The 13,618-nt window shown below is 47.7% G+C and overlaps 1 protein-coding gene across 14 annotated transcripts in view; it reads right to left on the reverse strand.

The window, feature by feature from the left end:
- Positions 1 to 171: 171 nt before the first annotated feature.
- Arhgap44 (Rho GTPase activating protein 44) overlaps positions 172 to 13,618 on the reverse strand; it is a 188,894-nt gene continuing 175,447 nt past the window's right edge. For 7 of the 14 annotated variants that reach the window (XM_087204396.1, XM_021249000.2, XM_004870737.4 and 4 more), the window contains 3 exons: positions 10,935 to 11,092; positions 7,091 to 7,468; positions 172 to 1,642 (listed from right to left, as the gene is read on the reverse strand). In XM_087204396.1, the coding sequence (XP_087060522.1) occupies positions 1,503 to 1,642; positions 7,091 to 7,468; positions 10,935 to 11,092 (676 nt within the window). In that variant the 3' untranslated portion in view covers positions 172 to 1,502. Of the gene's footprint in view, positions 1,643 to 4,022; positions 4,074 to 7,090; positions 7,469 to 10,934; positions 11,093 to 13,618 lie in introns of all 14 variants that reach the window. The other 7 variants (XM_087204400.1, XM_087204398.1, XM_004870741.3 and 4 more) reach the window with 5 other exon arrangements.

A 13,618-nucleotide genomic window follows, 5' to 3' on the forward strand; every position in this document is an offset into this window, starting at 1 on the left:
CCAGCCTTCCCCTAACACATCATGGAGGATCATTAACTGCGCCGCAGCTTTATTAAAATGAGAACATGGGCCTGGGATTTAGCTCAGTGGCTCTGCCACTTGCCTCGCAGGCACAAGGTCCCGAGTTCAATCCCTGGTACCAAATAAATAAAATGAGAACATGTAGCAAGCTTCGGGATAATAAATCTATTTTAATAACATTACTTTTGGCAACGATTTTTACATGTATTTAAAGATAACCTTCAACCCCTGGGCTCCATTACAAAGTGGGGATTGAACTGCCCTTGCCAGGAGGTGAGCAAAGCTGTAACATCAAAAGTCTACAAATCCCACTCTCAGAGAAGGGTGGCTTTACACTGTGTTGGGAAAAATAACTAAGCATTTAAGGTTTTCATTGTATACCTGTACATTCGTTTAGATTGAATGGCTCAAATTAAACAAATATAGAGATTTCATATATACAAATATTATATCATGTATAGGTATATTATATCTATTTTAAAAGGATAAAATTTTAAATTTTGACTTGGCATGCATGGCCCAGGTCTGTTTCTGACTCCCTTAAGCCCAGAGTGTGTACAGGCTCCCCAGGGCCTTCTGGCCCCTCCCCAGGACTGGATGGGACTTGATGAGAAGGGATGAGCCATGGATGCTGGTGAGCAAAGCAGGCCACGCCACAGGCCAGTCTCAGGGGCCAGTGTCTCCATGGGCTGGTTTCACTTTCCTCTGCCTGCTTTTGGTAACAGTTATTGCTATTCCGCTGTAACCTCCAGAAAGAACAGACAGTTACTCTTGGATGTCTGATGTGTTTGGGGGGATAGGGCACTGCTTTCGACACTAAAGACATGGTCAAGATCCTCTTAAATTCAAAAGGATAAAATGATAAGGAGTGAAAGGAGCTTTCAGTCACACATGGTGGAGGGGACAGAACTGTGAGTGAAGCCGTTTACTCTGGAGCCCTCTGATTAAGGGTACCCTAAAAGGTTTTTCATGGGCTGGCCCTCCCCAGCACGGCAGGCAAAAGTCAGTGCCTAAGACTTCTGTGGACTCTTCACCTGCTTCCTCTCTGGCCCATTAGACAGATCCTGCAGGCCCAGAGTCAGCTGTCCCAGTCAAGGCAGCATCCCTCAGGTGTGATCAGGCAGCTTAATCTTTTCCTGCCCCCCTACCCCACAAAGGACATTTCTGACAAGCCCTTGGGCAGAGAGGTGGGTGCTACTTGGCATGGAGGCTGAGAATGGATCAAAATAGGCACAAAGTCAAAAGGCAAAGGTCAAACAAAAGGCCAAAGTCACCACCCAAAAGGAACAAACAAAATCTGCACCACCTACAATTGCCACACGGACCAGAGATGGCGATTTTCTGCCAAACTCCAACCTTATGTTGGAAGTGACAGGAAAAAGCCAATGGAGAATACTTGGCAAGCTCAGGGACGCCGCTCCTGGCGGTGCGTCCCCTGGGCCTGTGTCTGTATGTACACGTGTGTCAGGCGGGGAGCCGCATCAGAGGGCAGTGCTCTCAGACTCCTCCTCCGAGTCCCTCTTGTCAGTCACCGAGTGTCGCCGTGCGTGCTCCAGGGGGCTCAGGCGCAGTGTCGATCCCAGCTCTATGTGGATGGAAGGGATATCAAAGTGGACAAGATCTGTAAGTTGGCAGAGAAAGGGAGGTGAAAAGGTGCTTCCAGCTCAGAGACCAATGGTAGGCAAATGGTTAGCGCTAGGAAGTGGTGGATTGGTCACTCTAGTGGAGTTACTTAGAGCTTGGTCACTCACTGTACCACCACTGAGTCTGCTCTTGGGTCTGCTCTACTTCTGCTGTGAAGGCTGGAAGGACCAAAGCCTCCAGGTTCTGCCACAGCAGTTCAGAGAGGATGCCAGCCCACAGGGACCCCAGAGGGGAAAGGATATTCCCTGCACTTGATTCTCAGTAAGTATGACACTCAGGCAGGTCTCAGTAACATCTTCTGGGGACCTATCTCAGACTACATTGAATCCCCCAGGGTCTGGGGCCAGGGCACAAGGCAGGAGGTAAGTGGAAGAGTCCTAAGTCAATGTCCTCACTGGGAAACAGTCGGCAGATGCAGCCAGAGGGAGGGTCTCCCTTGGACCTTGCTGCTAGCTGGAGTAACCTTGATTCCCTGTTTGCAGGAAAACCACCCTTTTCTGGCCACATCCTTATTAGGAGCACTCAAAAGACATTCTTCCTGGAAAAATGAGCAGGAGGAATGTACCAGAAGTAAAACAGCTCAGCATCTGGACATCTGTGAGTTGATAAAGATAAGACAGAAAGTCCTTAGAGCCAGCAGCTTAGGACAAACAAAGCCCCAGCAGAACACCTGCACTGGAATCAGCCCTGGAGCTGTAGTTGCTGCCCAGCAGGGGCCTGGAAGGCACAGTTTGTTCACTCCCTGGGGGCTGCAGGTGAGCTGGGTGTGATGGATCCTCTGGATTTTTTTACTCTTGGTCATATTATTTCCCACGCTTAGGTGTCTGGACTTTAGTTAGCCTTGCTTATCATTTAGGCCAGGAGCCACACTCCAGGTGACAGAGGATGTGAACCTCAAGGGAGTAGCTCTGGCCCACAGTGAGAAGATGAGTTTTTGGTTTTTTCGGTTTTTTAGAGCAAATGTTCAGACTGAGGAATATGGTACTGAGTGTACAGACATACACTTGGACAGTGTCCTGAAAGACATTATACAGACACGGAAGCTTCCTCCCAGACAGTCCCCAAAATGTCATTCCAGCCTGTTTTCAATTCGCTCCTTGAGGGAGGAGTCCGAGGCTCAGCTCAGGCAGTGCTATTTGCTCCCACTAACCCCCAGCAGGTGGCTCTTGAGCCTTGAAGAACATCTATGCACCATCCCTCCTCTCTGCACGTGTGTGAGGCTGTGCCAACCTGGGGCCACCTAGCTGGGCGTGTTCCCTATCAGGGTCCAGACCTGTCCCACAGTGAGAATGTGGCCTTGGACAAGCTTCTTACCCACCCTGTGCTTCAGCAGTCAAATAGGAGTAACAGGAGTGATGAGGAGTGCAGACATATTCCCACAAAGGAGCCCACAGGGAATGGGTGGATTTGGGGGGAGACGCCCTTGTCAGCACTCTCAAGAAAAGGGGAGGAGTGATTTTACTTTCCATGGCAGTTCCGAGAGTACCTGTTAGGAGACCTGTCAAGGGCATCAGATGCCCTGTCACCAGTCTCAGTAGCATCATGTGCCAAATTGAGGGGGGGATCCCCAGTTAAATATGGCCCTTCCTTCTTACTGAGGCAAAAACACCTCATTCCTCTGGCTTCTTTCATGTTCTTGCCTCGGTTTTAGCTTTGAACATTTACTCTTTATGGGAGATCAAGTAGATACTGACAAAATATGTTACTGGATTGGAAAGAAAGGATCTTTCCAGGAAGAATGGCCGTTATGAGTGGAGGGGAGGATGCATTCTAAAACTATAGGTTCTTCAGGATTCCCAGGTCTCTCAGCCCAGAGGAAGCCAGGCATTGAAATCTGGGTCTGACAGTGGAGACTGCTGGTGGGACCTCAGGGCCACAGCCTCCAGTGGTGGACCCCATGTGGGCTGCACCAGGTGAGACCTCTCATGGGGACATCCCTGGGGCACTGGACACAAAAGCCTCCAGTGGATTTGTCCTGTGCAAAACAGATCTGTTACCTGTCAATTCTAATCTGGGGGAATGGTGGGGGCGGGGGGGCTGAAACCAGGTGACTGGTGAGAGAAGGTGGGAAAGAAGAGCTGGGACACTTGCTGGGTTCCTCCCCCAGCTCCTTCCAATGAAAAAAAGAAAAAAGAAAAGGGCCTGTGATATCAAAAGGCTACATAAGGCCTTGGACAGATCATCCTTACTGAGGCTGGGGAAGGCTGCTGAGAGTGAGGCAGCTGTGCGTTGGTTGGTCTGAGCCACATGCAGAGAGGAGGGCGCTAGGGGAACTGTGGGGCTGGCAGGTGGCAGCTGGGGCAGCTGGCCTGGCTGGCTACAGGGAGTGGAGGGAGGTGAGGCCGGGGCCAGCTTACCCTGAAAATCCCCCTCACACGTATCCACACTGCGTCACTCATGTCAAACAGCTGCAAGAACACAATGATAGGATTCGGAGAGAGGAATAAACATGGAACACAAACGTAACAAAAACACTGCACCAAGTGTCAGTCCCGCTAGGCCACACCAAAGCATTATTACAGATTCTATACTGGCTCAGAGACCTGCACATGTGGACAAACAATGGTATGCCACCAAGAGAACATTAAAACAAAATGGGATGCAGGGCCAGGGAGATCATTAATTCTGACAGCAAATCTCAAAGCCTGCGCAACAAATCATCCTGTCATAGAAGTAACAGGGGCACTGTCTCTCCTTGCTCTCTCTTGCCCACTTTTGCCCTCAAAATTCTCATTCTGTTCATTTCTGCCTCTCCAAGTGACATCCTCTGCTCATCCCATGGCTTACATGGGCCATGGGCCACACCTTGTGTTCCTGCCGTGGGTGGCAGGGAAAGTCAGCTGACTTGTAGTGCTGGAGTCTTGCTGAGAGCTGCCCGGAGCAGGTGTTGCCTCTCCCGGGGGCAGTGGCCCTGTGCCCTGTGCCACAGCCCACTCAGGAAACACGCATCATCCTGGGAACTGCCAGGAGGGAGTGGTGCTGTCACTTCTCAGGAAGGAGTGTTCTTAATTGTTCAGTAAGCCTCAGGGAAGATGACAGTAGCTACACATTCAACATTAATCACATCCAAAAATAGAGAAGCCAAATCACCAGATGGCTCTTCTCCATAATATTGAAATTTCCTGACCCATCACAAACACTTGTAAATTTGACTAGTATTTTTACTGGCAGCAAGGAGCTAAACTCCATGGGCCCTTGGCTTCCATCTCATCTAGGGAAGAAAATCTAACTTTTTTTGGAGGACATTGAGGGAAAACAGCAATATCTGTGAGGGTCCACCCAGTGCACCCCAGAACCCAGCACAGCATTGTTCTTTGATGTACAATGTGTTTGAAAACTATGTTTAAATTTTAAAAATTTATTAAAGTTAGAAACACACTGCCATCAATTGACCCCCAAAAGCTCCTCCGTGCTTCACTTATTCCAGCATTCTTGCCACACTCTGAAGTCTTCTGAAGTTCTCTCTCACAAGTGTCTCTAGTTGTGCTGTCGTGGCTGCCTTGATGTCCTGAATCAATTCAAAATGTTTATCTTTCACAGTCATTTTGATTTTGGAGAAGTGCCAGAAGTTGTAGTGCCAGATGTGTTGAATGAAATGGATGAGGACACACTATATATTTTTTACCAACCTGCCTCTCCATTGGATGGCACTCAGCAGCAGTATTCATTGCATTATTGATCACACCTCATAAAGACACTCATGAAAGAGGACTTTCAGAACTGCTTCAGCAAGTTGCAAGAATGATGGGATAAATGTGTTTGAAGCTAGGGAGAGTGTTTTGAGGGGAATTAATGGCATTGTCTGTCATTATAATAAATTTTTAGAAATTTAAACATTTACTATGTAGTATGAGATTGATGTATGTGGGTATGTGATTTGACTGGTTCTTGTTTGTTTTTGGTGCTGGTGATTGAACTGAGGTCCCTGTGCATGCTAAGCACACACTGTCATCTAGCTGTACATTCTGGGTACCTGGTTTATGTATGGTGTGTATATGTATGTATGTATGTGTGGATGTACCTGTATGATATATGTGTGTGTGGTGTGTATGCATGTGTAGTAAATGTGTAGTATATGTATATATATGTGCCATGTATATTTACAAGTGATATGTATGTGTCTATGTTTTTGCTGTGTTGTGTGATAGATGTGTATGTTTGGTATAGGTGGGAATGATACATATGTACATGTGGTTTATGCATGATGTTTGTGTGATGTGTATGTGTTGGTGTGTAGATGGTGTGTAGGTGTGGCATATTTGTGTTGTGTATATGTATGATATGTGTGGGTGGTGTATGTTTGTGTATATGTGGGGTGTGTGTGTGTGTGTTTATTCTACCCCAAGCTGCTTCACCTTCTGGTATTTGGCACAACATTCAACAGATGTGCTCAGGCTGTGCCCTGTGGTGAAATGGGCTGCTCTATTCCAACATGCAGTACAACATTCTGTCTGTCTCCCTGAATAAGGAAAATGTCCAACTGGCTTTACCACTCACTGACAATCTGCCCTGGACTTCTTAATCTTTTGTAGTCAAAGTCTCTGGAAAATACTTAAAAATGTCCCATTTCTTCCTAGTGAATGGACTTTTGCTAAATGTGGTCTGTGTGTGATTTCATGCTTACACATTTTCCTAGGAGAAGACAGCTCCATCTTTATTTTTAAATTTAAAACAAACCTTTATGTAGTGGTGGGTTTGCCCAATTAGTCGCTGGAGGAATCATGGTAGGGTGGAGAGGGAGAAAGTCACACATGCATTTTTTCTGAAAATGACCCTTCTCTAAATATATAACTAGAAATACATTTTTCCAGCAAGACTTACAGTGGCACCTTGGTTCACAAACTTCTTTCCACAGTTCTGGTCGCAAACCAAGTCAGATGAGAACCGAGACTCAAATTTAATGGTTAGGTTCAATGTTGACCTTATGGGAAAATTTGATTCTGTTCTTGTCCTTTTTGGTTTGTGACCAGCATTGCAGAGAGAATTGAGTTTGTGAACCACTGTATCTCAGTACAAGGCAGAAAAAACATCTTTGGTGCTTAGCTCCTCTTTCCATGTAAGCCTTTGTACCTGCTAGCTGCTTGGGCTCGGTCCTGGGGAACCCAAACCCAACATCTCACCTGTGCTTGACACCAGCTGTTCTGCGATCATAAGCAGCTTCCAGCTTCTCCTGAGGACCAAGGGTGCTCAATCCCCCAAATTAGGATCAGAAACAACCATTGGCTGGTGGGCTCAGACCCCAGGCATGAGAACCCTCCCCTCCCACACAACTTGATTCCAGGCCACTTTCCACTGGCAGCTTCCCAAGACAACATTGTGCAGAAAGCCCATGGCATCCTGGTGAATGGGAATTTGTGAACTGGAGGGATGCTATCAGTCGTTGCTAACGTTCAGAGGAAAGCTCAAGGGCCCGTGGCCTGGTTACCTGTAGACATGCTCTCCCCCGGGGACATGCCATCCAGCATGGGGTGCTCCGTAGACTGAGGGCTGGAGGCTGAGAGGCTGACCGTGGGAGGCTGAGGAGGTGGCAGGGTAGGCCTCTGTCGGGGCTTCGGGGTGGGTCGAGATTTGGCTAAAGTGCTTGTGAAAATGGAAGGAGAGGCCAGGGGAGGAGCCGCAGCAGGGGAGAGCTGGCCTGAGGCCAAGGAATACCCTGGAGGGTAACTGAGTCCGTAGGGTGATGGGGTGCTTGGTGGAGTTGGAGACAGGCTGACCGGGGATGGCTGGCCAGTGGACTGGTCAGTCACAGTCCCCGGCTGGCCAAAGGGGACCTTAGGTGGAATTGGTGCAAGCTTCTTTGCAACTGAAAGAGAAAACAACACAACCACAGCAAAACAGAGGCTGTTAAATGAGGGCTGTCAGTATGGCCTATTAGCACACCCTTCACAGCTAAGAGAGGTCGCCACCTCCCCCACCCCATCTCCCTGCCCCCAGCCTCCTGCCACATAGCAAACAGCCGATACAGTGTTTAAAAAATGAACCTGGAACTGCAAGTTTTCATATCTTCCCATCTGTTAGCTAATTTCTCCTCCTCTCTTCTGGATTCCTGCCACAATCTATACACACACACCCAGCCACAGTGGATAACAAATCTTAGATCCACAGGGGTGGGCACATTTCCCAGTAGAAAAAGGTGCCATTGCCATACTGTGAGACTGAGAGTAAGGCTGGGATGATTCAAGTTCGAGCTGTCACCCTGGACCCCTGACCCAGGGGCGGGTCCTGGCGGCAGGAAACTGATGTCTGGCTGCATCTGCCCAGTGATGTTTGGCTCCCAGCTGTGGTGTGTGAGCAGATCCTCTGGTCACAGAAACCTCATACCTCCAGTGCTTTATGTTCTCTGCCTCGATCCTGTGTACTTGCCTCATGGGCTTTTTTTTTTCTTTAATTTAAAAAATTGACATATTTGTACTGATTTATGGGATATAATATTGTAATTCAATACATGTATACAATGCATAATAATCAAATCACAGTAATTAACATTTCTATCTTCTCAAATATTATCATTTCTACGTGCTGGAAACTTTCCAACTCTGTTTCTCTAGTCATTGCAAAATGTATAATTAATTGCTACAGACTGTAGCTATGCAACTGTGTTACTGAATGCTAGAACTATTCCTCCCTCTATCTCCACCAGTTGTGTTTGGGGACTTGCTATCTACCAGCCTTCCATCCCTCTCCTTCGCCTATCCCCTCCCCAGCCTCTCATTATTTTCCCCCTTTTTTTCTTTCCAGAATTGTACTTTTTGGGCATAAGCACGGGCAGACTGACTGTGATTTTATTCCCCCACGCCCCTTTGAAGTGCTGGGGGTGGAACCCAGGGCCTCACACATGCCAGGCAGGTGCTCCACCATTGAGCTACATCCCCAGCCTGACTGCACTCATTTGCATTATCTTCATTTCCCTCTATGTACTTAATCCACCTAAAGGATGGTAAACACAAGCTACCTTGAATTGACAACGAATTGGTAAAAAACACAAATGCAAACATTCAGGAGATCCAACTCTTGGGCAGACATCTTGAGAAAATGATCACCAAAATGTCAGAAAAAAGTGACAGCTGGGTATGGATATCACTAATTCTGGAAGATACTGTCTTTAGTCCTGAGGGAGGCCTTAGGGCCTCTTCCACCATCTCTGCTCTCCACACACTCCCCACCCCTTCATGGCACTAGACCTATTCTGTGGATTTCTCATGTATTCCCTTGGCTCAGCCAGCCTGCATTGTGGACGTGAAAAGGACACGGTCCTCTGAGTACTACCAACTTGGGTTCAAATTGCTATTCTGCCACTTACCTGCTGCATGCCTGAAGCAATTTTTTAAACTTTCTTAAATTTTTTTTTAAAGACTCTCTTCATACAATGGGAAGAATAATATTTCTCTACTGCATTGTAATGATTGAATGGAATCATGTATAGAAAGTGGCATATAGTCATGATCTATAATAAAACCACTTCATTTCCCAATTTCATTTTCCACCTGTACTTTGAGTATGGGCTATGTTTTCCAGCAGCTGCTACTATAGCTCTTGACAGTGCTTGGTCAGCAACACAGGAGTCGGTCCCCTGGATGCAAAGCAAGTGCAGACCCTGGGTGTCAGTGCTTAGAACATGACTTCTACTAAATGAGCTGCAAGAGGGAGGATGAAGTGAGATCACCATGCCTGTGATGATACCACCTCTGGGTAGTGACAGGACCAGGATATAATCAACTGTAGGCACACAGTCAAAAAGCTCAGGTGTCAAAAGAATAAAAGCTAAATGTGCCATTCGTGGGCAATGATGAGGAATGGAAAAGGAAGTTATGCCTTTCACATGATAGCTCTGAGTTACTGAATGCCACTTGAGAAAAGTATTTGAGCCATTCTAGGCTACATTTCCTGTACAGATTCAAAAACTCAAACTGCTGCAAAAACTAAAAGGGTCAACATGTCACTAGTATTAGGAAGATGACTGACTGCAACAGGATCTATGCAACCTCTCCTGGACAAAAGAATGGCTCAGCCTTCACCCCTACCTTGTAAGGGGGAGGAGTTATAAACAGAGACATGCCAAAGAGCTACAGTGTCCACAAGGGAACCTGCTGGCACTGAAGAAAAGCCCTGGAATGTCCGAATCCTACCACCTTCGCTTTGGCCCACTCCCTGTTCAGCCTTTGAGATGCCTTTTTTCTGGACCGCAAGCCCTGACTTCTGAGCCTGGACAAAGTGCCCCGTGTGTTCCACAGGGTCCTGCCATCCCCTGGCACAGTGACACCATACTTGTATTACAGTTGCACCCCTCTGGAAAGCACAGGGCACTGTTCATGGCCAGGCTCATTAAACATCTGTAGGATGCACAAGGCACGAGTGTGGAATAAGCAAGATAAAAGGTCCCAGTGAGGACAGACTAGGAAAAGGAATCATCATGCATCTGGAGCTAGGAAGGCTGGAAAGGGCCCTGCACAGGAAGTATGTATCAGTGAGACAGACCGGCCCTATCTGACCAATCCTGGAATTAAAGCCAATCCTAGAAGTATGGAAGGCCTGAATTTAGAACAAATTAAATGATACATGATTTTAGACAAGGGAAAGGCTTTGCTGGGGGATGACAGAGGTGGAAATAAAAAGGTCCAGACTGGTACACTTCAGCACAGCTCCCCATTCATGAAATGCCACCATGCAGAGTATCTTTAGTTTTGGAGAGTGATTCTCTGAAGAGAGAGTAGTAACTGAGCCTGTTCCAGTGGCAGAATTCTGTTGGGCAGCAACAGGTGAGCGTAACAATGCTCAGCAATTTCAAAATGGAAGTGTGGAAGGCCTGTACTTATGGAAAAAAATCCCAATGCCCTCCTCTCTGTCACCTTATATGAAGGATCCTGGGAGGAGGTAGCTGAGGACAGCCAGCACTGGGGGTGGGGGGATCACATAGATGACCCCACACTGGTTTTTAAATAGTGAAGACAGGGCCTGTCAAGTGCATGGAGGACACATGCCATTCCGGACAATGACTTCTGCACTGGTGGAACCATGTGGCACGAGGAAAGCATTGCTCTGTATATGCCCTCATGAGCCCACTTTTCAGATGAGCAAACTGAAGAATGATGGTGAAATGACCCCCACTGAGGTTGTTTACCTTTTCAAAATTCCTATGCCTAGAATGGGAATTGCTCACTGAGCCACATGGTTTAACTTCTAAATGTCCATGCTAGTGAGGGCAATGAGTTTCCAGGAACATATCAGCCACTGCTTGCCTGAGACTGACCTGAAAGGAAGTGGTGACTCACCTTTCCGGAGGGTATGAGGACTCTGGTCTGAAGGTGGCTGGCTGGGGCTGGTGCCTGGCTGTGTCCCCGGTTGTGTCCCTGGACAGACTGTCCCCTGGCCAGAGCCTGGACTTCCTTTCTGCCCAGACCCTGGAGACAATTCCTTGCTTTTAGAAGTGCTGAAACACAAGCACACAGGACGAGAGAGAAGCCCTGAGTTCAGTCAACTTCAGCACCAGGCTTGCCAGCTGTGATCCTACATGTCTTCTGGGTTGTGCTCAACTCTATTCAGGCTCCGAGCTGTCTCGTTTCCTTATTAAAGCCGTCAAAGGTGCCCCACAAAATGTCCCTTCTTAGAGCTCTGGTGGCTGGCTCTACTCCCTGCTGGCTCTACTCCCAGCTCTGTGGCACCTGGCATTCACTGGCAGCACCATCTTCACATCTCAGTCCTCAAGGAGACCTGAATGATATGAGGCCAGGAATGCTGAGCTTCCTCACTGCATCCTGTCATCACAGAAACTGCAGGATGCTCTGAAACTGGAGCACCAAAGTCCTGGTTCCTTCCTTCTCCATGGGACACCAGGGCCAAGAGGATTTCTATAGATCAGTGTGGCTAGTGAGGGATGATGACTTAGCCTCAGGCTGCCAACCTCATGGCCGTAGGGTTCCAGGTGCCTACATGGATCCCCCATCACACCCCCAAATAGGGGGTTAGGGAGGCATTCTGGGACCCATCCTCAAACTCAGTAACAGGTCCCAGCAGGTAATAGGGTTGGCCCCGTGACCCTGCATGTGGCTCAGTTCATATCCCGGGGCTCAAGGCTTGGAGGGGGTGAGGGTCAGAAAGGGATCCTGGTCTCCACAGAAGCTTTGAAGTGACAAAGGAACATCCAAGGTAAGATCACCAGAGGATTCACCCTTACTGCAAGGCTCCTTCTCAGGTTCTCTGATAAGCATAAAGTTCATATTAGGAAACACTTTACTCAACTCCAGTACACAGGCAGGTGTGACAAACACACGGCAGGTCCACAACTCCCTGCCAGCAGCCAACATGCCATCCCTGGGAGATAGTGCTCACTGCCCATATATTCCATAGGCCTTCAGTCCCTTCAGCAAAATGCTTCAGGCAACCATTAGTGAATCAGGAGGTGCTCTGATGTTAGGAGCTCCCAGTCATCCTGGGTCGTCTTCCCTGGGTTCTGATGCCCCTAAAAGGTGTGAGGAGGGGAGTCTGAAAATGTAATCTTCCTCAGTGGCTGTTTCTTCCCTCACAAAAGCAGTCACAGCCTATTTCTTCCCTAAATTTATGTAGAAACTCCAAATGTGACTCTGGAGGAAGTACCAAAAGGAATATACCACCCATGCCCACTGGCGTACACTGAGGAAGACTGGAAGTAGAAAACTGGGCTAGAAGAGGAAACATCATCAAGCACAAGTAGTTTTTCCATGAAGGAGGGAGGGAGGGAGGGAGGAAGGAAGGGAAAGGAAAGGAAGAGAAGATGGAAGAAAGGAAGGAAAGAAGGCAGGCAGGCAGACCGGCCACATTCAAGGTGGTGGTACTTGCCCTGCAGGATGAGTCCTATACCTAAGAAATTTTCCAAGGGGAAAAAAAAATTTTATTCAAAAGGACCAGAAGAGCAAAAATTCCTTTTTCAATTCTGTAAATGAAAAGCAAAAGCAGAAAAACCTCTGTGTCTCTCAGGCTGGACAAGGACTCACCTTTTATCCTTCCTTAGTCTCAAAGTCACCAGGCACCAGGCATTTACGTCAAACATCTATTTCCCCTTCTACCCATCTCTACCACTATCAAGAATAAGTTAAAGCAATCAACCAAGGAAAACACCAAATAAGGAAAGCAAAAAATTGCTTTCTGAGGAATCACAGACTTGTCTTTCTTCCTCTAGCAGGACAAGGTATCTATCTAGGAATCAAGGGACTGGCTCTTCTTTCTGACCCCTGCCACCTGATACACTTTTCCCAGCCCAGAAACAAATATTTACCTACTGAGCCTGGCTCCTCTCTCTCCAGCATAGGTGCAGCAGACCCAATGGGAGAGGTGAGGCAGAGGGTGGTTACGGAGAGTGCTAGATGAAGGAGTGGTTATGGCACAGGACAGGTTAGTTCTGAGGCCACATGATGCAGTCAGTAAGTTGGGTGCCAAAAAACAAGAAGCTGTGCTTGGGGTCAGTGTTAATGCCAAGCAGTGGAGTAGGATGTGGAGGTAGAGTCTGGCTAGATGAAGCCACCAGACTGGAAGGGAGGGAGCTAAAGGCAAGGCCTGGGGCTGGGAGGGGTGAGGGAGGGGGCTGCTCTTCTCAGGGAAATCCAGCAACTGCAGGAAACATCATCTATGCTGCAAATGTGCAGGAAACAGAAAACAATAATGGAACACCCATTTGTGCTGAGAAAGATCCACATGGAGTGGGACAAAAGAAAGCACTAACACCTGAAGAAAAGCTACAGAACCAAATGCCCAGGGGAAGGAGGCCTCTGCAGCAAAATGTCTGGCCTTTTAAATAACCAGTGGGTGACAGTCCCTGCCCATAAGTGACTGCAAGCCCACCCATCCACGTTCTTCCTGGAATGCCTTCAGAGCCTGGGAAACTCCATCCTCAAGAGCCATTATTTTTTTTATATAAATATCATCTATGTGTCAAACAGCATATGGTTCAGAGTCTCTGATAAACTGGGAAGCAGTCAGAATG

Source organism: Heterocephalus glaber, unplaced genomic scaffold (genome assembly GCF_053883595.1).
Source record: "Heterocephalus glaber isolate CG9 unplaced genomic scaffold, H.glaber_assembly_v1.0 deba00000474, whole genome shotgun sequence".
Taxonomy (NCBI): Eukaryota; Metazoa; Chordata; class Mammalia; order Rodentia; family Bathyergidae; genus Heterocephalus; species Heterocephalus glaber.